This window comes from Tachyglossus aculeatus, chromosome 18 (genome assembly GCF_015852505.1).
Source record: "Tachyglossus aculeatus isolate mTacAcu1 chromosome 18, mTacAcu1.pri, whole genome shotgun sequence".
In the NCBI taxonomy this organism is placed as follows: domain Eukaryota; kingdom Metazoa; phylum Chordata; class Mammalia; order Monotremata; family Tachyglossidae; genus Tachyglossus; species Tachyglossus aculeatus.
The window spans coordinates 16,846,742-16,863,299 of record NC_052083.1 but is presented as its reverse complement, the minus strand read 5'-3'; the positions used below and the strand labels follow the sequence as shown (position 1 = coordinate 16,863,299).

The following is a 16,558-nucleotide window of genomic DNA, read 5'->3' as shown; positions in this document are numbered from 1 at the left end:
CATAGATCAAACACTGGAATTATTTGACCCCTTGGGTTTTCATTTTGTGTGGTTACCTAATGACAAAATACTCAGTGAAATTTTTTCAAGTAGGGAAACCCTAGAATAGTAGATTGCACATAAACTTTTGTAATTCTATTGCCTTTTAAATGTACTTTTAAGAGCTTTAGTGGACATTGGATGGCTTCTCAAATATTCATTTTCCTTTTACAAATAATTTCTATATTTGAATTTAATTTCTGAATTAAAATTACTTTTTCCCTTTGTATCCTAATGCTGACAAATCCTTTTATTTGGAAATCGACCTTCTATGCCCAGGTACTGGAATTTATTTAAATTCTGCTTTGGGAACAAATTCTTCAGAACTCATGTGAAGGAACCGTCTTTAAATATCTGAGTTTTTGGTACAATCCCGGCTCTGCTGTTTGTCAGCTGTGTGACTTTGGGCAAGTCACTTAACTTCTCTGTGCCTCAGTTACTTCACCTGTAAAATGGGGATTAAGGCTGTGGGCCCCATGTGGAACAACCTGATCACCTTGTATCCCCCCCAGGGCTTAGAACAGTGCTTTGCACATAGTAAGTGCTTAACAAATGCCATTATTATTATTATTGTTATCATTACAATCGTTATTCAAGAAAAAGCCTTCTTCATCTCCTGATGAAAAGTTTCTCTTGAAACTCTTGAATCCCCGCCCCATCTCTCAACAGTGCATGAAGGTCCAGCAACAGTGTGCAGATGGGCTACCTAATGAAACAGTCGAATAAAGGAGAATGTGATGGCAGATACCTAAGGACGTTCTGAAATGACGGATGAATGTCTATAATAATTGTGATATTTGTTAAGCACTGTACTAAGTACTAGGGTACATACAAGATAATCAGATCCCACATGGGACTCACAGTCCAAGTAGGAGGGAGAACAGAATTCCCATTTTACAGATGAGGAAACAGAGAAGTTAAGTGAGTTGTCCAAGGTCACACAACAGGTACACGGTAGACATGGGATTAGAACACAGGTCCTCTGACTCCGAGGTCCCTGATCTTTCCCCTAGACCATACCTGCCCACGAGGAACTTACAGTCTAGAGTTTACAGGCATGAGGTATAGATTAAATTGGAAAGAGGCTAGGAGTCCAGTGAGGAAGCTTATGTATTAGCTGAGCCATGCCAAAAACCAGAGCTTGTAGCAGGGTAATATAAGGGAAGATCTGGAAAATGTGCAGTAAAAATAGAAGGATTTGACAGTGATCTGCATGTGGGGATGTACTGGAGGCATCAGTAGATGTGGGATTGCAGGACAGACAAGAGGTTGAGGGCTAGCAACATCAATTTAGAAGTTGTCCACATGAAGGTGATAGCTGAAGGCACATTGGTGGATGAGCTTTCTGAGAGTGGGAGTCTCAAGCAAGGAGAGTAGAGGTTGCGGAACAGAACCTTGGCCGGTCAGTGCTTTGAACCAGCAAACCCAGAGAAGCAGCATGGCCTAGTGGAAAGAGCTAGAGTCTCGGAGTCAGCGGACCTGGGTTCGAATCCCGGCTCCATCACTTCTCTGTTGTATGGCCTTGGGCAAGTCGGTTAACTTCTCTGTGCTTCAGTGACCTCATCTGTAAATTGGAGATTAAAGACTATGAGCCCCATGTGGGACATGGACTGAGTCCAACCTGATGAACTTGCATTCATTCAATCATATTTTCATTCAGCTGTATTTATTGCACGCTTAAGGTGTGTAGAACACTGTACTAAGCACTTTGGAGAGTACAACACATCAATAAAAGGCACATTCTCTGCCCACAGTGAGCTTCCAGTCTAGAGGACGAATTTACAGTCTAAAGGAGGAGCTTAACTAGCCCAGCCCTTAGTACAGTGCCTGGCACAGAGTAAGCACTTAAATACCATAAAAAAAATCATAAACTCTTCCATAACTACTGCCTGGATGAATTCAGCCCTTGCTTCGGGCATAGCTTGCACCCTCAGTCCCAGAAAGATTCTCCCTCTCTAGATTGTAAACTCATTAAGGGCAGGGAACATGTCTGCTAATTATATTGCATTGTGCTCTCCCAAGAACTTAGTACAGTGCTCTAAACATAGGAAGTGCTCAATAAACACCATTGATTGGTTGACCAATAATAGCTTCCGATTCTTGAACGCTTAACCTCTTCTTCATTGCATGTGATTGCTCGGGTCCCATTCTCTATCACACGCGAGTGAAAGTTTAGTTACATGGGTAATCCAGCCCTGTTGCAGAAAACAGAATTAGAAGCCAAATTGGCACAGGCTGAGCAACCACTACTCTAGGGAATTGCATCACAGGGGATATAACAAGGGAACAGACCATGGAGTCCCAGGCCAAAGTGCTTCTTTCAGGCCAGTGAATGACTAAGTAACTGTCTCCCGCACATTTTATTCACAGCAGACCTAATCCCATTCACCCGGAAGAAAAAAAAAGTCACACTGGTAATTCGTATCCTCTATGAGAGTATAATTATAGGGAAATAATCACTTTTATTCGCTGGAAAATGGTCTTACAGATTGTTCATCTTTTTCGTGAGAGAAGCAGAAAGTTTGCTGGCTGAAGTTCATATCTCATTTTCAGTCATCTTGACTTAATTGGATGTCCTTTGAGTCATAAGAGATCTGAGGAGTCTCCTTTTTTCATCTTGAAATTCAATTTTATAACAAGGTTCAGGCAATCTTCTCTCTTTTCTAGGTTTGGTACAACCAGAAGAGTTTTCATTCACTCCCGTCTTACTTAAATCACCTAAACAACCTCATCCTGTGGCAACATTTACCTCCTTCGGTGAATTGGAGACAGTATGGTAACTATATTTTTTGCAAAATAATTATAATTATGGTACTCACTAAGTGACTACTATGTGCTAAGTCCAATACTAAGATCTGGAGTAGATACAAGATAATCAGGTCAGACACTGTCCCTGATCCACTTGGGGCTTACAGTTTAAATAGGAGGGAGAACAAGTATTTCATCCCCATTTTACTAATGAGGAACTGAGGCACAGAGAAGTTAAGTGACTTGCCCAAGGTCACACAGCAGACAAGTGTCAGAATTGGGATTAGGACCCAGGTCCTCTGATTTCCAAGTCTGTGCTCTTTCCACTAGGAAACACTGCCATGATCGCTTTTTTCAAATGATAGTATCGTTTTGAAAAGTGAAGCAGACAGCAAGTCGTATATATGAATAAGAGGAATGATGGGGATCTTTGCAGTTATTTGTCTACTAATAAATGGATATAATAAGGTGTCTGACAGTAAAGATAATTTTGCTTTCTGTGGAAGAAATATCTATGTTGCATTCCATTTTATACATTGGTTTTAAATTAAGCAAATCATCTTGTTTCAGAATTGGTTCAAGGTGAAGTTTAAATATTTTGACTTAACTGTGTTCAGGAATTGGAGATTGTCCTCTGATTTCATTTGTTATGACAAGAGAGTTATGCTCATATTACTTATTAATAAACTGGATAGATGGAGAATGACAATTCTTTTCCAGAACATGAAATAACTTGTCTGGAAAAAAGGAGCACTTTAGCTCTCTTTGGAGTTCCGTATTGGAAAGTCAGTGTCTGAAATAATGTTTGATGGTACATATCCGGAACTAGATTTCAGTTATCTAATCTTTTATAAGGCTACGAGTCATGGACGTATTAGGGAAGGCATATATGTTTTTTCAAGCATTTTCATCATTGTAAACCCAAAATCATATGGAGAGACAAGATACTGGTTTTTGGTCCAGTATGAAGAACAAACTAGGGACAGTTTATGAAGCAGTGTTTGAAGGAGAAAATTGTGGTGGCAAATGATTTATGAAGAGTGAATCTCTACCCAGATTCATTAGCGGGAAATCAAATGAAATTTACAGGTACATAGATTTGAGTTTACAGGATGCACTTTGATTTATGGACTTCATTACCATCTTATTAGTGGCAAAAATTAAAGCTGTCAGTCATTTATTTCAAGTTCTCCATGAAATACTCAACAAAATATGATTGTTAAAGTGGAATTAGACCAATTCCAGTCAGTGTTATTCCAAATATCCAGCAAATTATCATTAAAAAGAGTAGCCAGCAGTGAAAGTTCTAAAGGTTAAAAAACACAAAATGAGCCCCCATAAATCACCTGTTTAAAATTGTCACGAAGGAGATCAAACTTATTTTAGAAGTCAAAACAATAGGCTTTTGGAATGATCAGACAGTTTTGCATGCATTCATTAATGTTGCCCCACATTGACTCTGTGGGTTTAGGAATCAGCAAAGAAGCAATTGAAAACATTAGGTAATGAAGCACCATGCCCTAGAGGGCAAATATAATGTAGTTAAAATATGATGGAACCTATTCACAAGAAAATGAAGAAAAAATAATCTTCAGAGCACAAAGCCATGTCTTGTCATTCTTTGGTTCATCCATGCTGTGCTTTCAGACCTTTTAGGTAACGGTACAGCAGTCTTAATATTGTTTATATGTTTATGTCCTTGACCTACCAATTATTTATTACATAAAATTAAATTTTCTGCTTCATATCAAATTAAGGCAGAAGAAATAGTAAACACATTTGTTGAGCGTCTACTGGAAGTCCATTACACTAAAGCCCTTGGGAACATTCAGTAGAGGCAAGAAACCTATCCCCTGCCCACAAAAAGCTTACACCCTAACAGAAGAGAAAGATAGACAAGATAGACAAGAATTTACAGGCAGAGTGATCAGAAAAAAATAATTGATTGTGCAGTTGATCACACATGTAAATCAGTCAAGGGTATTTATTGAGGGTTTACTGTGTGCAGTACACTATGCTAAGCACTTGGAAGAGAACAATACTATTTTGTTGGTGCTGTGGGAGGGGGAGTACTGTAGGTACTTAGGTACCTAAGTCCTTCGGGATGCAGGTTCAAGTATATGGGTAATGCAGAAGGGTAGGGAGACAAAGTAGAATTGAGACATGAGAGCTACACGACTCCATCACGGGTATGACTTGCTACCTGAAACTCCTACACGAGCAACAGGGATTTCTAAATGACCATCATCTCTCCTGTAGACTGCTCTGATGAGTAGTAAAAAGATCAGAGACTGTGTGAGAGGAGCTCAGGTTCTGGGAGGAGAGGCAGATCATTAAAATAATAATAATAATAATAATAGCATTTGTTCAGTGCTGACTATGAGCCAGGCACTGTTCTAAGTCCTGGGGTAGTTACAAAATAATTAGGCTGGACAGAGTCCCATTCATTTGTTCATTCATTCAATCGTATTTATTGAGTGCTTACTGTGTGCAGAGCACTGTACTAAGTGCTTGGGAAGTACAAGTTGGCAACGTATAGAGACGGTCCCTACCCAACAACGGGCTCACAGTCTAGAAGGGGGAGACAGACAACATTCCCACACAGAGCTCACATTCTCAGTTCCCATTTTACAGATGAGGGAACGAAGGCACAGAGTAATGGAGTGACTTGCCCAAGGTCACACAGCAGACAAGTGGTGGAGTCGGGATTAGAATCCAGGTTCTTCTGACTCCTACGCCCACGCTCTATCCACTAGACCACGCCGTGTCTCTTGAGGCCCAAGTCCCTCAACAGCCCTCCTGCCTTTACTCCTACAGACTCCTTCTGGCCAGCGATCACTGTCTACGACTCTCAGCAGCCCCATTTTGGCTCCTTCTACCATTTCCCTCATAATAGTCACCATAATAATATAGCAGTAATGATAATATCAATCATATTAATGGTGTGTTTGTTAAGTGCTTACTATATACCAAGGACTGTACTAAGCTCTAGGGTTCATACAAGTTAATCAGGTGGGACACAGTCCCTGTCCCACATGGGGCTCCCACTCTTATCCCCATTTTACGGATGAGATAGCTATAGATATAAATCAGATTGAACACCAGTCCCTATCCCACACGGGGCCCACAGTCATTATTAAATGGGCCTTAAATGAGTCTTTAATGGCTTAGAGTTGCTATGCAACTGCTCATTTAACTTTCCTCAGGCTTCAGCTGCGACCTCCAACCTACACTCAATGTCCGACCAGCATGCAAATACTGAACAAGTGGATGGATGCCCTTATATCTGCAGACTTCTTCGTGGTAGCTGGAGGGAGTTTGATCTTTTCTGTATGGCCTGATAGAGGGAGGAAATGTCTCCTAATGGAGAGAGCCAAATGCCTGTATATCTGTTAATCAATCTATAGTATTTATTGAACAGCTACTCTGTTCAGCACACTTGGGAAGGTACAATAGAAATAATAGTTATGATTTCTGCCCTCAGGTAATTCACACTCTAGCATGAGAGACACTAAAATCACTTAGGGAATGCAGCTTGGCTTAGTGGCAAGAGCACAGGCTTGGGAGTCAGAGGCTGTGGGTTTTAATCCCGGCTCCACCATTTGTCAGCTGTGTGTCTTTGGGCAAGTCATTTCACTTCTCTGTGCCTCAGTTACCTCATCTGTAAAATTGTGATTAAGACTGTAAACCCCATATGGGACAACCTAATTACCTTATATCTCCTGCTGCACTTAGAACAGTGCTTGGCACATAGTAAGAGCTTAACAAATACCATTATTATTATTATTATTATTTACAGATGGAAAAAAGAAGGAAAATGTGATTTGTACTTGTGTTAGTGGTAAGTAATGAGGTATATAAGATCCGCTTGACTGTAAGCTCATAATGGGCAGGGACTGTGTCTGTTAATTCTGTTCTATTGTATTTTCCCAAGCACTTAGTACAGTGGTCTACACGTAGTAACCACTCAATAAATATGATTGGTTGACTGATACGTGCAAAAGTGGTACAAGAAGGTGTCGATTCACAACAAGTGTTTACGTGGCACAGAATTACTGATGTGGCAGTTGTGGAGAGAGAACTTGAGGAGGTTAGAAATTAATCAGGGCAGGCCTCCTGGTGGAGATGTTATTTCAGGGCTTTGATGTTGGGGAGAGCTGGTTTTGAAGGGGCAGGGAGTTCCAGAAGGGGGGAAAAACATGAGCAAGAGGTTGGTGACAGGAGAGGTGCGAGTGTGGTATGGTGAATCTGGGAGAAATGAAGAGGCGAGTTGGGAGTCTAATAGGAGAATAGAATGAGTAAGTAGGAGGGAGAGAGCTGATTGACTTCCTCAAAGCCAATGGTCAGAAGTTTCAGCTTGATGAGAAGAGGAATTGTTGAGTACGGTGAAGACATGGGGAGATTTAGAAAAATGATTTAGGCAGCATTATGGATTTGAGAGGGGAGAGAGTGGAGGCAGGGAGACCAATAAGGAGAGGGTTACAGTAGCCAAGACAGGATACGACAAGTTCCTGGATCAGGACAGTGGTGGTTTGGTGGGAGACGAAGAGGTGGATATTGGCCATGTATTCCATTGTCACCTTCTTTGACCAATAAGACCAGGTCCCATCAGAGCCCCAGGACTCCTCTCAGTGTAAGATTCCCACCAGAATCCAGAAACCTGGGAACCCAAGATCAGCCCATTTGCAAGCATGAGATGCGAGCAGTTTGTTTATGCACTAAGAAAATTGATGGGCACTTGTTCCAATTCCCCAGCTATCATTGCAGGACAGAGCATGCTATCCTCCTGTTACACACTTAAAAAGTGATGCAAGAAATGGCCGCACTGATTGAAGGAGATTCATTGCTCTCCTGCAGCTGGCATTGATTTTGGTTCAGTTTTTGTTTTTTTTTTTTTTAATGGCATTTATTAAGCGCTTACTACGTGCAGAGCACTGTTCTAAGCACTGAGCACTGTTCTAAGCGCTGAGCACTGTTCTAAGCGTTCAGTTATCAACCTCTTCCATGTTGGGCAGAGTGGCAGTATTGAAAAGATATGCCTGTCTCTCCCTTTATCTCTAAGCTCGGTATGGGCAAGGAATATGTCTACTAACTCTGTGGAATTGTAGTCTGCCAAGTACTTAGTACAATGTTCTGCACACAGTAAGTGCTCAATAAATACAATTGATGATGATGCTGCGGATGGAAGCAAGCTTTTAGTAGTAGCAGTATTTAATAAGCACTTTGTGCAAAGTACTGTACTAAGTGCTGAGAAGGAGTATACAGGTGGGAATTAGACACCATCCTTGCCTCTCTAGGGGCTCTCAATCTATGAATACAAGTGGTGGGGGCAGGGGGAGGCCTGGAGATGGACGTATTGGGAGCAACGAAACACTAAAGCATTAAAACAGCAAAAGGGACAAGAACAGTGCTTTGCACATAGTAAGTGCTTAATAAATGCCATTATTATTATTAACAAATATGCAAGATACAAAATAAAAATAAAAGTCACCAGAGAGCTGTGGTTGGAGAAGCATAGTTTCTCCTCAAAACTCAGGGTGCACAGCAATGGCTAGGCAGCCATTAGCTTTCCTGAGGTTCTATGAGACCTCGTATTGCAGGTGTTGTTCTTATTCCCACTAGCGTGGTGGAAAGCAGAATGGAATGAGGGTCTTCTACCTGGTGCTGAGGGGGTGGGGGGAGAGAAGGCAGATCATTTGCACATAGTAAGCGCTCAATAAATACTATTGATGATGATGATGATGATTTGGCCACGGTAACAGAGGTGGGCAGAGACCCCACAGGGGTGAGGTTGCAAATGCCGGATGTTTCAATGGGCTCCAAAGGTGATTAGGGGTGAAGAAGGAAGACCAGTGGATTTTATAGCTGACCTGGAATGTCCTGAGTAAGCCAGGACAGACAGAATTCTTCAGCTGTGGTAAGAGGGCTATGATTTAAAATACCACATGCCTGCCATCCTCAAGGTTGTAAAGTCCTTGAGGGTATACTTTATTTTACTCTACCAAGCACTTAGTACAGTGCTCTGCACGCAGTAAGTGCTCAATAAATACCACTGATTGATTGATGATTGATCCCATTTGAGGTTATGTTACAATCCAGGTACAGTGCCTAATAAAAATTAAGTAGCGGTGAATTATGATGATGGATTTACTGAAAGAGGTTTGAAAGTTCACTCCCCTATTGGCATGACCGAGTTTTCATTGATATGATTTCATTACCCATTTATCGTTCAGAGAAAACGGATGCAATGGCTTTCACAACCCACCTAAGCATTCATCCTGAGTTTCACGTTTCCTCAAGTTAGCTGCCGTTCTGGCCCAGATTCCCCCTGGAGACCCCGGTGTGAAATGCTAGTTGAATTGCAATTTTACACAGGTTCTCAATCTTTTCAGTTTCCAGGTTTCTCTGTGACATTCTTCAGTTCAGGGACACCGATTGGAGGGCAATATTTACTTTTATTTGGTTAAACAAAGATCTATAGTTCCTTCAAAAACATATCCATTCTCAGGCTTATGGAGGATTTCTTTCTAGACATTTTTTACACTGGAATGTTTATGTATGTTTTAGCATCTTGGCAGTAATCACGGGAAAATGACAAGTGATCATGTGCAGGTGACAAGAGTAAATGGAACCAATAAAAGAATTGAAAGCAATGTCATCTGAATGTGATCAACAGTTTGCAAAGCAGGAGATCTCCATGCAGGGGTTAGCACAGTGGAATTTCACGGGTGTGACGTTCCATTTCTCAACCGTTTAAGTCCCCATTAATATGTTTTTCTCTTAGTGTCTCAAGCACAGGAAATGGAGATATGTCAGGATGTATGTTGTCATAACATTATTCAATCTCTCCGCACATCAGTTTCATAAATATGCACTCTAGAGCAACGAATGGAAGACCCAGGTGGCCTGGCAGAAAGGCACAGTTTAAAGGAAAATGGCTGTTTTCCTTGATGTGCATGAAAAACTTCCCTTTTCAGCATTCACGAGTGTCACTGTTATTTAACCTTGTCCATTAAAAATGACTGTATAAGAGGGCATTGAAGAAAGATTTTCCATCAATTTATTATTGTTATAAAATAATAATGATTATTATAAATTGATGGAAAGTCTTCAGCTAAGCACTTACAATGTGCTATTCTAAGTTCTGGGGTAGATCCAATATAGTTAGATCAGACTTAGTCCCTGTCCAACATGGATAGGCCTCCCAGCCTAGAGGACAGAGAACATGCATTGATGTGCATTACAGTTGAGGCACAGAGTAGTTAAGAGACTTTCCCAAGGTCACACAGCAGACAAGTGATGGGACCAAAGTTAGCACCCCGGTCTACTGATTTCCAGTCCTGTGCACTTTCCACTAAGCCACACTGCTTCACTGTTTTATCACCAAGTGAGAGTGTTAGGTGGAACTGGGCTATTTATGTAAATATAGAAGTTCCCCAAGTGTACAATTTTAACTTCCTTTGCATTACTTATAAATGTTTCAATAACGAGAATTCCATAAAGGCTCAGGAGTGATAGATGGTTGAAAGTAATAAGTACAAATGAAAGGCTATTCACTCTCACTTCCATCAGACAAAACCTTGCAACTTCTACCAAGCAGGGGAAAGACTTGAAAGGGTTTCCTAAGAGACTGAGAGGAATTCTGCCATCATTCCATTGCTTCCAGAATTATAAATCAGGTGGTCTATGTGAGGGTCACAGAATGGAAAATGGAAAAGGAAATTATTGCTCTGGCTACTGAATGGCAAAAACCCCCAGTCTCCCATCTTTTTTAAGGGTGACCGATTTAAGCCTAGAATAGTCAGTAGGATGAAGCATAAAAGGACTTTTCAGCCCGAAAAGGTGAGTCTTCTATTAGGGAAATATGATGAGGCTGCCTTGGTGTGGTAACCCGGATATGCTCAATCAATCAGTCAATCAGTAGCACCTACCAAATGTTTCTGTATGTAGAGCAAGGTACTAAATATTGAGAAGCTACAATAGTAAGCATGACTTCTTCCTCAAGGAATTTACAATCCAAGTAATAATAACTGAAGTATTTGTTAAGAGCTTACTTTGTGCCAAACACTAACCTAAGCTCTGGGGCAGATACAAGATAATCAGATTGGAAAACGTTCCTGTCCCACATGGGGCTCACAGCATAAGTAGGAGGGAGAACAGGTACTTAGACCCTGTTTTCCAGATGAGGGAACTGAGGCGCTGAGAAGTGAAGTGACTTGACCAAGGTCACATAGCAGACTTGTGGCAGAGGCCGGATTAGAACCCATGACCTTCTGACTCCCAAGCTCTATCCACTATACCATGCTGCTTCCCCGTGGACAGTTCCGAGTCCAACAACTTTCTCTGCTCAGGATTTGACCTAGATTTTTCAAAACATGAAATGGTTGATATGCTGATTTCATTTTATGGAAATATCAAGTCTGATTTAGCGAAAAACTGATATTTGTAAGTTTCATTTTAGACAACTGGTCATTACTGTGAGAGTCTCATTATTAAAGCATTTGAAATCAGCCCTTGCATTGGGATTGGAGCTTTAAAGATCATAATGAAATTCATTTTCATTTTCAGTGTTTGCAGCTGTTTACAGTAATGTGCTTCCTTTAGAAGCTTCTTTGTTTTCAACCTTGTAGACTTGTGATTACAATTTGCTGTAATGTAGATAGATAATTCAACATCCAAAAGGTTGCAAGTGTAAAATCTCCTTTTAACATATTTTTCCTGAACTTTTATGGCTAATAACATAAATCTACAATAACCATTGGAATGCCATCCATTTAGTTAATGAGAGACATTAAACACCATAAATCAGCAGCATTTAAATTAAGCCTGGTATTTCTTCAACTTATAATAATACATTGGCCTGTTTGTGACTCTCTGCATGTGGTGATGCATAATAAAACTTGGGCCATCCTTAGTAGTTTAAAAAGACTATTCACATTCAGAGTTGCTGACTTTCAGTAATGTTATTTTAGGAATCAAGATGGAGATCAAGTAGATTAAAGCAATTAGCCAGCAGTTGCATTGGAAATCACATACAGGATTTGAATATTTATTATGTCTTATGAAGCTTTGGCCATGAATTTCTCAATAAATGTCAACAGTCAACATTAACTGGAAGGGCAGCAAACAAGAGCAAACTAGCCAAGGAAAAAATTAGTTAAAGGAGGATGCAGGGTTTTTTTTAAGCCGCCTTATCCTGCTATCAAAAAATAAATGTTTAGTGATTCCAGCTGTCGTCTTCAGAATCAATGCTATTGGGGAATTTTGTCTTGTCCCTATCCAGACACTACTTTCTCTAAGTGGATCAGAAAGCTGGCATTTCTGTAACTCACTTGGTAGAGGAAAACTCCATGAATAACATTAGAGTAAAAAAACTTTGATCTGCCCATATCCTGGGGCCTTAGCTAAGGGCCTAGACTCTGACACAGAGATTGGATCCTAGAAAGGGAAAAAGTTAGGCAGGTCCATATGCCCTTTCAATCTTATCTACTTAAATGACTAACCAAATCATCAGTTTTCACTATGATGATGTTAATGATGATGATGATGATGATGATGATGATGATGATACTTGTCCCACTGCACCCCGAGAAAGGATGCTCCCTCCCTTTCCTCTCCCAATTCCAAAACAGCCACCACCATGTTTCAAGCACTCATATCATGGTCAGGCTTCTATACAAGCCTTCTTGCTGGTCTTCCTTCTCTAGTTTCTCCCTGCTCCAGCTCATACATGCTGCTACCCAGATCACTTTCCCAAAATGTCATTCAGCACATATTTCCATCTGCTCAAAACCCTCTCCAATCGTTGTCTACCTCCCTCCATATTAAAAAAACCCCAAAAAAACAATTCCTTATCATTGACATGAAGGCTCTCCACTTGGCCTTCCAATTTACATTTTGGCTCTCCTCACCCACTCCTTCCCAATTTGCTCTTTTCAATCCCCTCCAAGCCCACCTCCTATCTATATCTTGTTCTTGTCTTGAAAGCCCTTAATATGTTTACACAGCCTGGAACTCCCTTCCCTCAAAAATCCACCAGACGTCAGCCCTCCCCATTGTCAGTTATAAATACGCATATATGTTTCTTGCAACTGAACATTTAACTTCTTAATCTGAGTTCACTGTTTATAATATCTTTATGTCTATCTCCTCCATTAGAATGAAAGTTCTTTGAGGCAGAGAACATGTCTTGTGTTTGTATATGTACCTTCCCTTCTCTCTGATCTCCCATCCTCGTGTCTCTCTCCACTTCAATCCATACTTCATGCTGCTGCCCGGATTATCTTTGTCCAGAAACGCTCTGGACATATCACTCCCCTCCTCAAAAACCTCCAATGGCTACCGATCAATCTGCGCATCAGACAGAAACTCCTCACCCTGGGCTTCAAGGCTCTCCATCACCTCGCCCCCTCCTACCTCACCTCCCTTCTCTCCTTCTACTGCCCAGCCCGCACCCTCCGCTCCTCCACCACTAATCTCCTCACTGTACCTCGCTCACGCCTGTCCCGCCATCGACCCCCGGCCCACGTCATCCCCCGGGCCTGGAATGCCCTCCCTCTGCCCATCCGCCAAGCTAGCTCTCTTCCTCCCTTCAAGGCCCTGCTGAGAGCTCACCTCCTCCAGGAGGCCTTCCCAGATTGAGCCCCTTCTTTCCTCTCCCCCTCGTCCCCCCTCTCCATCCCCCCGCCTTACCGCCTTCCCCTCCCCACAGCACCTGTATATATGTATATATGGTTGTACATATTTATTACTCTGTTTATTTATTTATTTATTTATTTTACTTGTACATTTCTATCCTACTTATTTTATTTTGTTGGTATGTTTGGTTCTGTTCTCTGTCTCCCCCTTTTAGACTGTGAGCCCACTATCGGGTAGGGACTGTCTCTATGTGATGCCAATTTGTACTTCCCAAGCGCTTAGTACAGTGCTCTGCACATAGTAAGCGCTCAATAAATACGATTGATTGATTGATTGATTGATTCCCTCTTGCTTTGTTTAGTGTCTTTCATTCAGAAGGCACTCCATAAATACTATTATTACTGCTACTGCTAACTACTACTAATAATGGTGGTATTTGTTAAGCACTTACTATATGACAGGCACTATACTAAGCACTGGGGTGGATACAAGCAAACCAGGTTGGACACAGTCCCTGTCCTACATGGAACTCACAGTCTTAATCCCCGTTTTATCATTTTAAAGAGGCACAGAGAAGTTAAGTGACTTGTCCAAGGTCACACAGCAGGCATACTGTAGAGCTAAGAGTAGATCCCAAGTTGCCACCATCATGACCGCCACCTCCATTTCAAATGCATTTCATTCAACGGTGATGATATAGAGGGAGGAAAAATGGCTCCAAATCTCCCATGTTCTATTGTTCTGCTACAAATACAATAAATGTAATAAAAGGCAGTTCACATGACTCTTGGTTCCAACACTCTAGACAGTTTACTCCTCATTGCTCATCTTAATGAATAGATACCAGTTGGCGAGCATATTCTTTAAAATTGTCTTTGCAATGAACTGTGAAAACAAAATGCCAAAGAAAAAAAAACAGAGAAAAAGCAGGAAGAAAACCCTGAGGAAAAATCCATGAAAAAGCAGTGACAGATAAACTGATCAAAGACAAGCTAGCCACGCATGGTGTGATTTTTGATAAGAACTAATTTTAGTTTGTGCTTATCATCCTTTGTTGTGTGATTTAGTAATAGCTTTTATATTCAATCCTTTAAGAGTATTTTCTGCTAAACCAGTCCTCAGTGTTTCAAATTTGGCTAAAATATGGTGAGGTAGAGCTTCAGAAAATTTGACACACTCTCCTATGTTCCTCCCCATCTCTTTAAATGCCTCATTCAAAACAGAGGCTTCTCAGTCCTTACACATACGGATATACATGGATTTTTCTCTATACTCATTTTTATGACAAGGTCTGAGGAATTTCCATTAAAATTTCATATAGGGTTAAGAAAAAGAATAGAGCAAATTATTTGCTGCTGCTGTTTGGAACATTGATTCTGAGGAGTACAAAGTGAGGGTGATATTTTTCTATTGCCAATCAGATTGATGATTACAGATAAATCAAATTCCAAGAAGATGTTCTGGTCTGATATATCTGTTTTGGCTTTCCACCTGTTTTACGCTAACTGGATCTTGCCATCTCTCTATTTTGAGTTGAACTGGCACATCCTACATCTGAAGGGCTAAAATTTCGACCATAATGAGGTAAGGAGATTAGAAGAACTAATTTGGTCCTAATTTTAGGGAGCCTGTCCTGTGTCCAGTTATAGGGCAATCTGGTGGTTGCAGAGATTGCCACCAGCCACTGGCCACACTGATTCCTAGAGTCAATGTCTGAGCTGACTCAGGGATGATATTCAGCACAGCTGTGCAAACTGTTGGGATAGAATTTAGTTATCTAGTTATACAAATTTTCATAAATTATTCTTTTCAACTATTTACCACTCCAGTTCATACTTCACTCTTCTTCCTGGAGCATTTTTCTATAAAATCACTCAGGCCATGTTTCCCCACTCCTCAAGAACCTCCTGTGGTTGCCCATCCACCTCTGCATCAAACAGAAACTCTTTACCAAACATAAGCTTTAAGGCATTCATCACCTTGCCCCCTCCCTGATTCCCCATTACAACCCAGCCCTCATATTCTGCTCTTCTAATGCCAACCTACTCATTGCACCTGAATCTCACTGCTGAGCCCTCACCCATGTCATGCTTCTGTCCTGAAACACCCTCCCTCTTCACATCCAACGGACAACCATTCTCCCCACCTTCAAGCCTTAGTAAAAGCACATCTCTTCCAAGAGGCCTTCCTAGACTAAGCTGTTATTTCCTCCTCTCCCACTCCTTTCTGGGTCACCCTTCCACTTCGATTTACACACTTCATTCACCCCTCCATTAGCCCCCTAATACTTATGTATCTGTAGTTTCATTTATTTATTTACTTATGCAGAATAATGTCTGTCTCCCCCCTAGACTGTAATGAAAATGAGGCGCAGTGAGTAGACTGTCCTGAGAGGAGTGAAGTGTGGGAACAAGAGTGTAATGGGAGAGGAGAGACATTTTGTAAAGTTGAATGAACTGATTGAGTGTCTTAAAGTCAATGATCAGGGGTTTCTACTTGATGCTGAGAGAAATGGGCAGCCACAGGAGGCTTAGAAACTCCTATATGGCATGTGACTATATTTTAGGGGAACAGACACAAGAAGAAATGAAAATGATTATGAATCATTTTGAAGAAACTTCACAGTACTATATCTGAAAATAAGAACGAAGAAAATAGAAAATTAAAAAAACCAGGACCACATTTTAAAACAGTCCACAATTTAAAACAGTGATTAAAATCTCCTACCTCTGCAGTATGCTGTCCAGTAATTCACAGAATCAAAATGACCAGTAAGTCCTTTAGAAGATTTCGCAAGACAGAGGAAAAGCATGGCCTAGTAGAAGAGAACATAGGCCTGGAAGTAATAATAATAATAATGGTATTTGTTAAGTGCTTACTATATGCCAAACACTGTTGTAAGCGTTTGGGGTGGATACAATCAAGCTGAGCTGGACACAGTCCCTGTCCCACATGGGGCTCACAGACTAAATCCCCATTTTACAGATGAGGTAACTGAGTCCCAGTGAAGTGACTTGTCTGAGGCCACGCAGCAGATAAGTGGTGGAGCTGGGATTAGAACTCATGACCTTCTGATTCCCAGGCCCGAGCTCTATCCACTATGCCATACTACTTCTCATGAGTAAGAGGACCC

The 16,558-nt window shown here is 41.1% G+C and overlaps 1 protein-coding gene across 1 annotated transcript in view; it reads left to right on the top strand.

The window, feature by feature from the left end:
* The window catches only part of ABCA13 (ATP binding cassette subfamily A member 13), a 249,825-nt gene that overhangs the window by 157,492 nt on the left and 75,775 nt on the right, over window positions 1-16,558 (top strand). Inside the window, exon 47 of the mRNA XM_038760086.1 lies at window positions 2,707-2,815. Within this exon, the coding sequence (XP_038616014.1) occupies window positions 2,707-2,815 (109 nt within the window). The remainder of the gene's footprint in view (window positions 1-2,706; window positions 2,816-16,558) is intronic.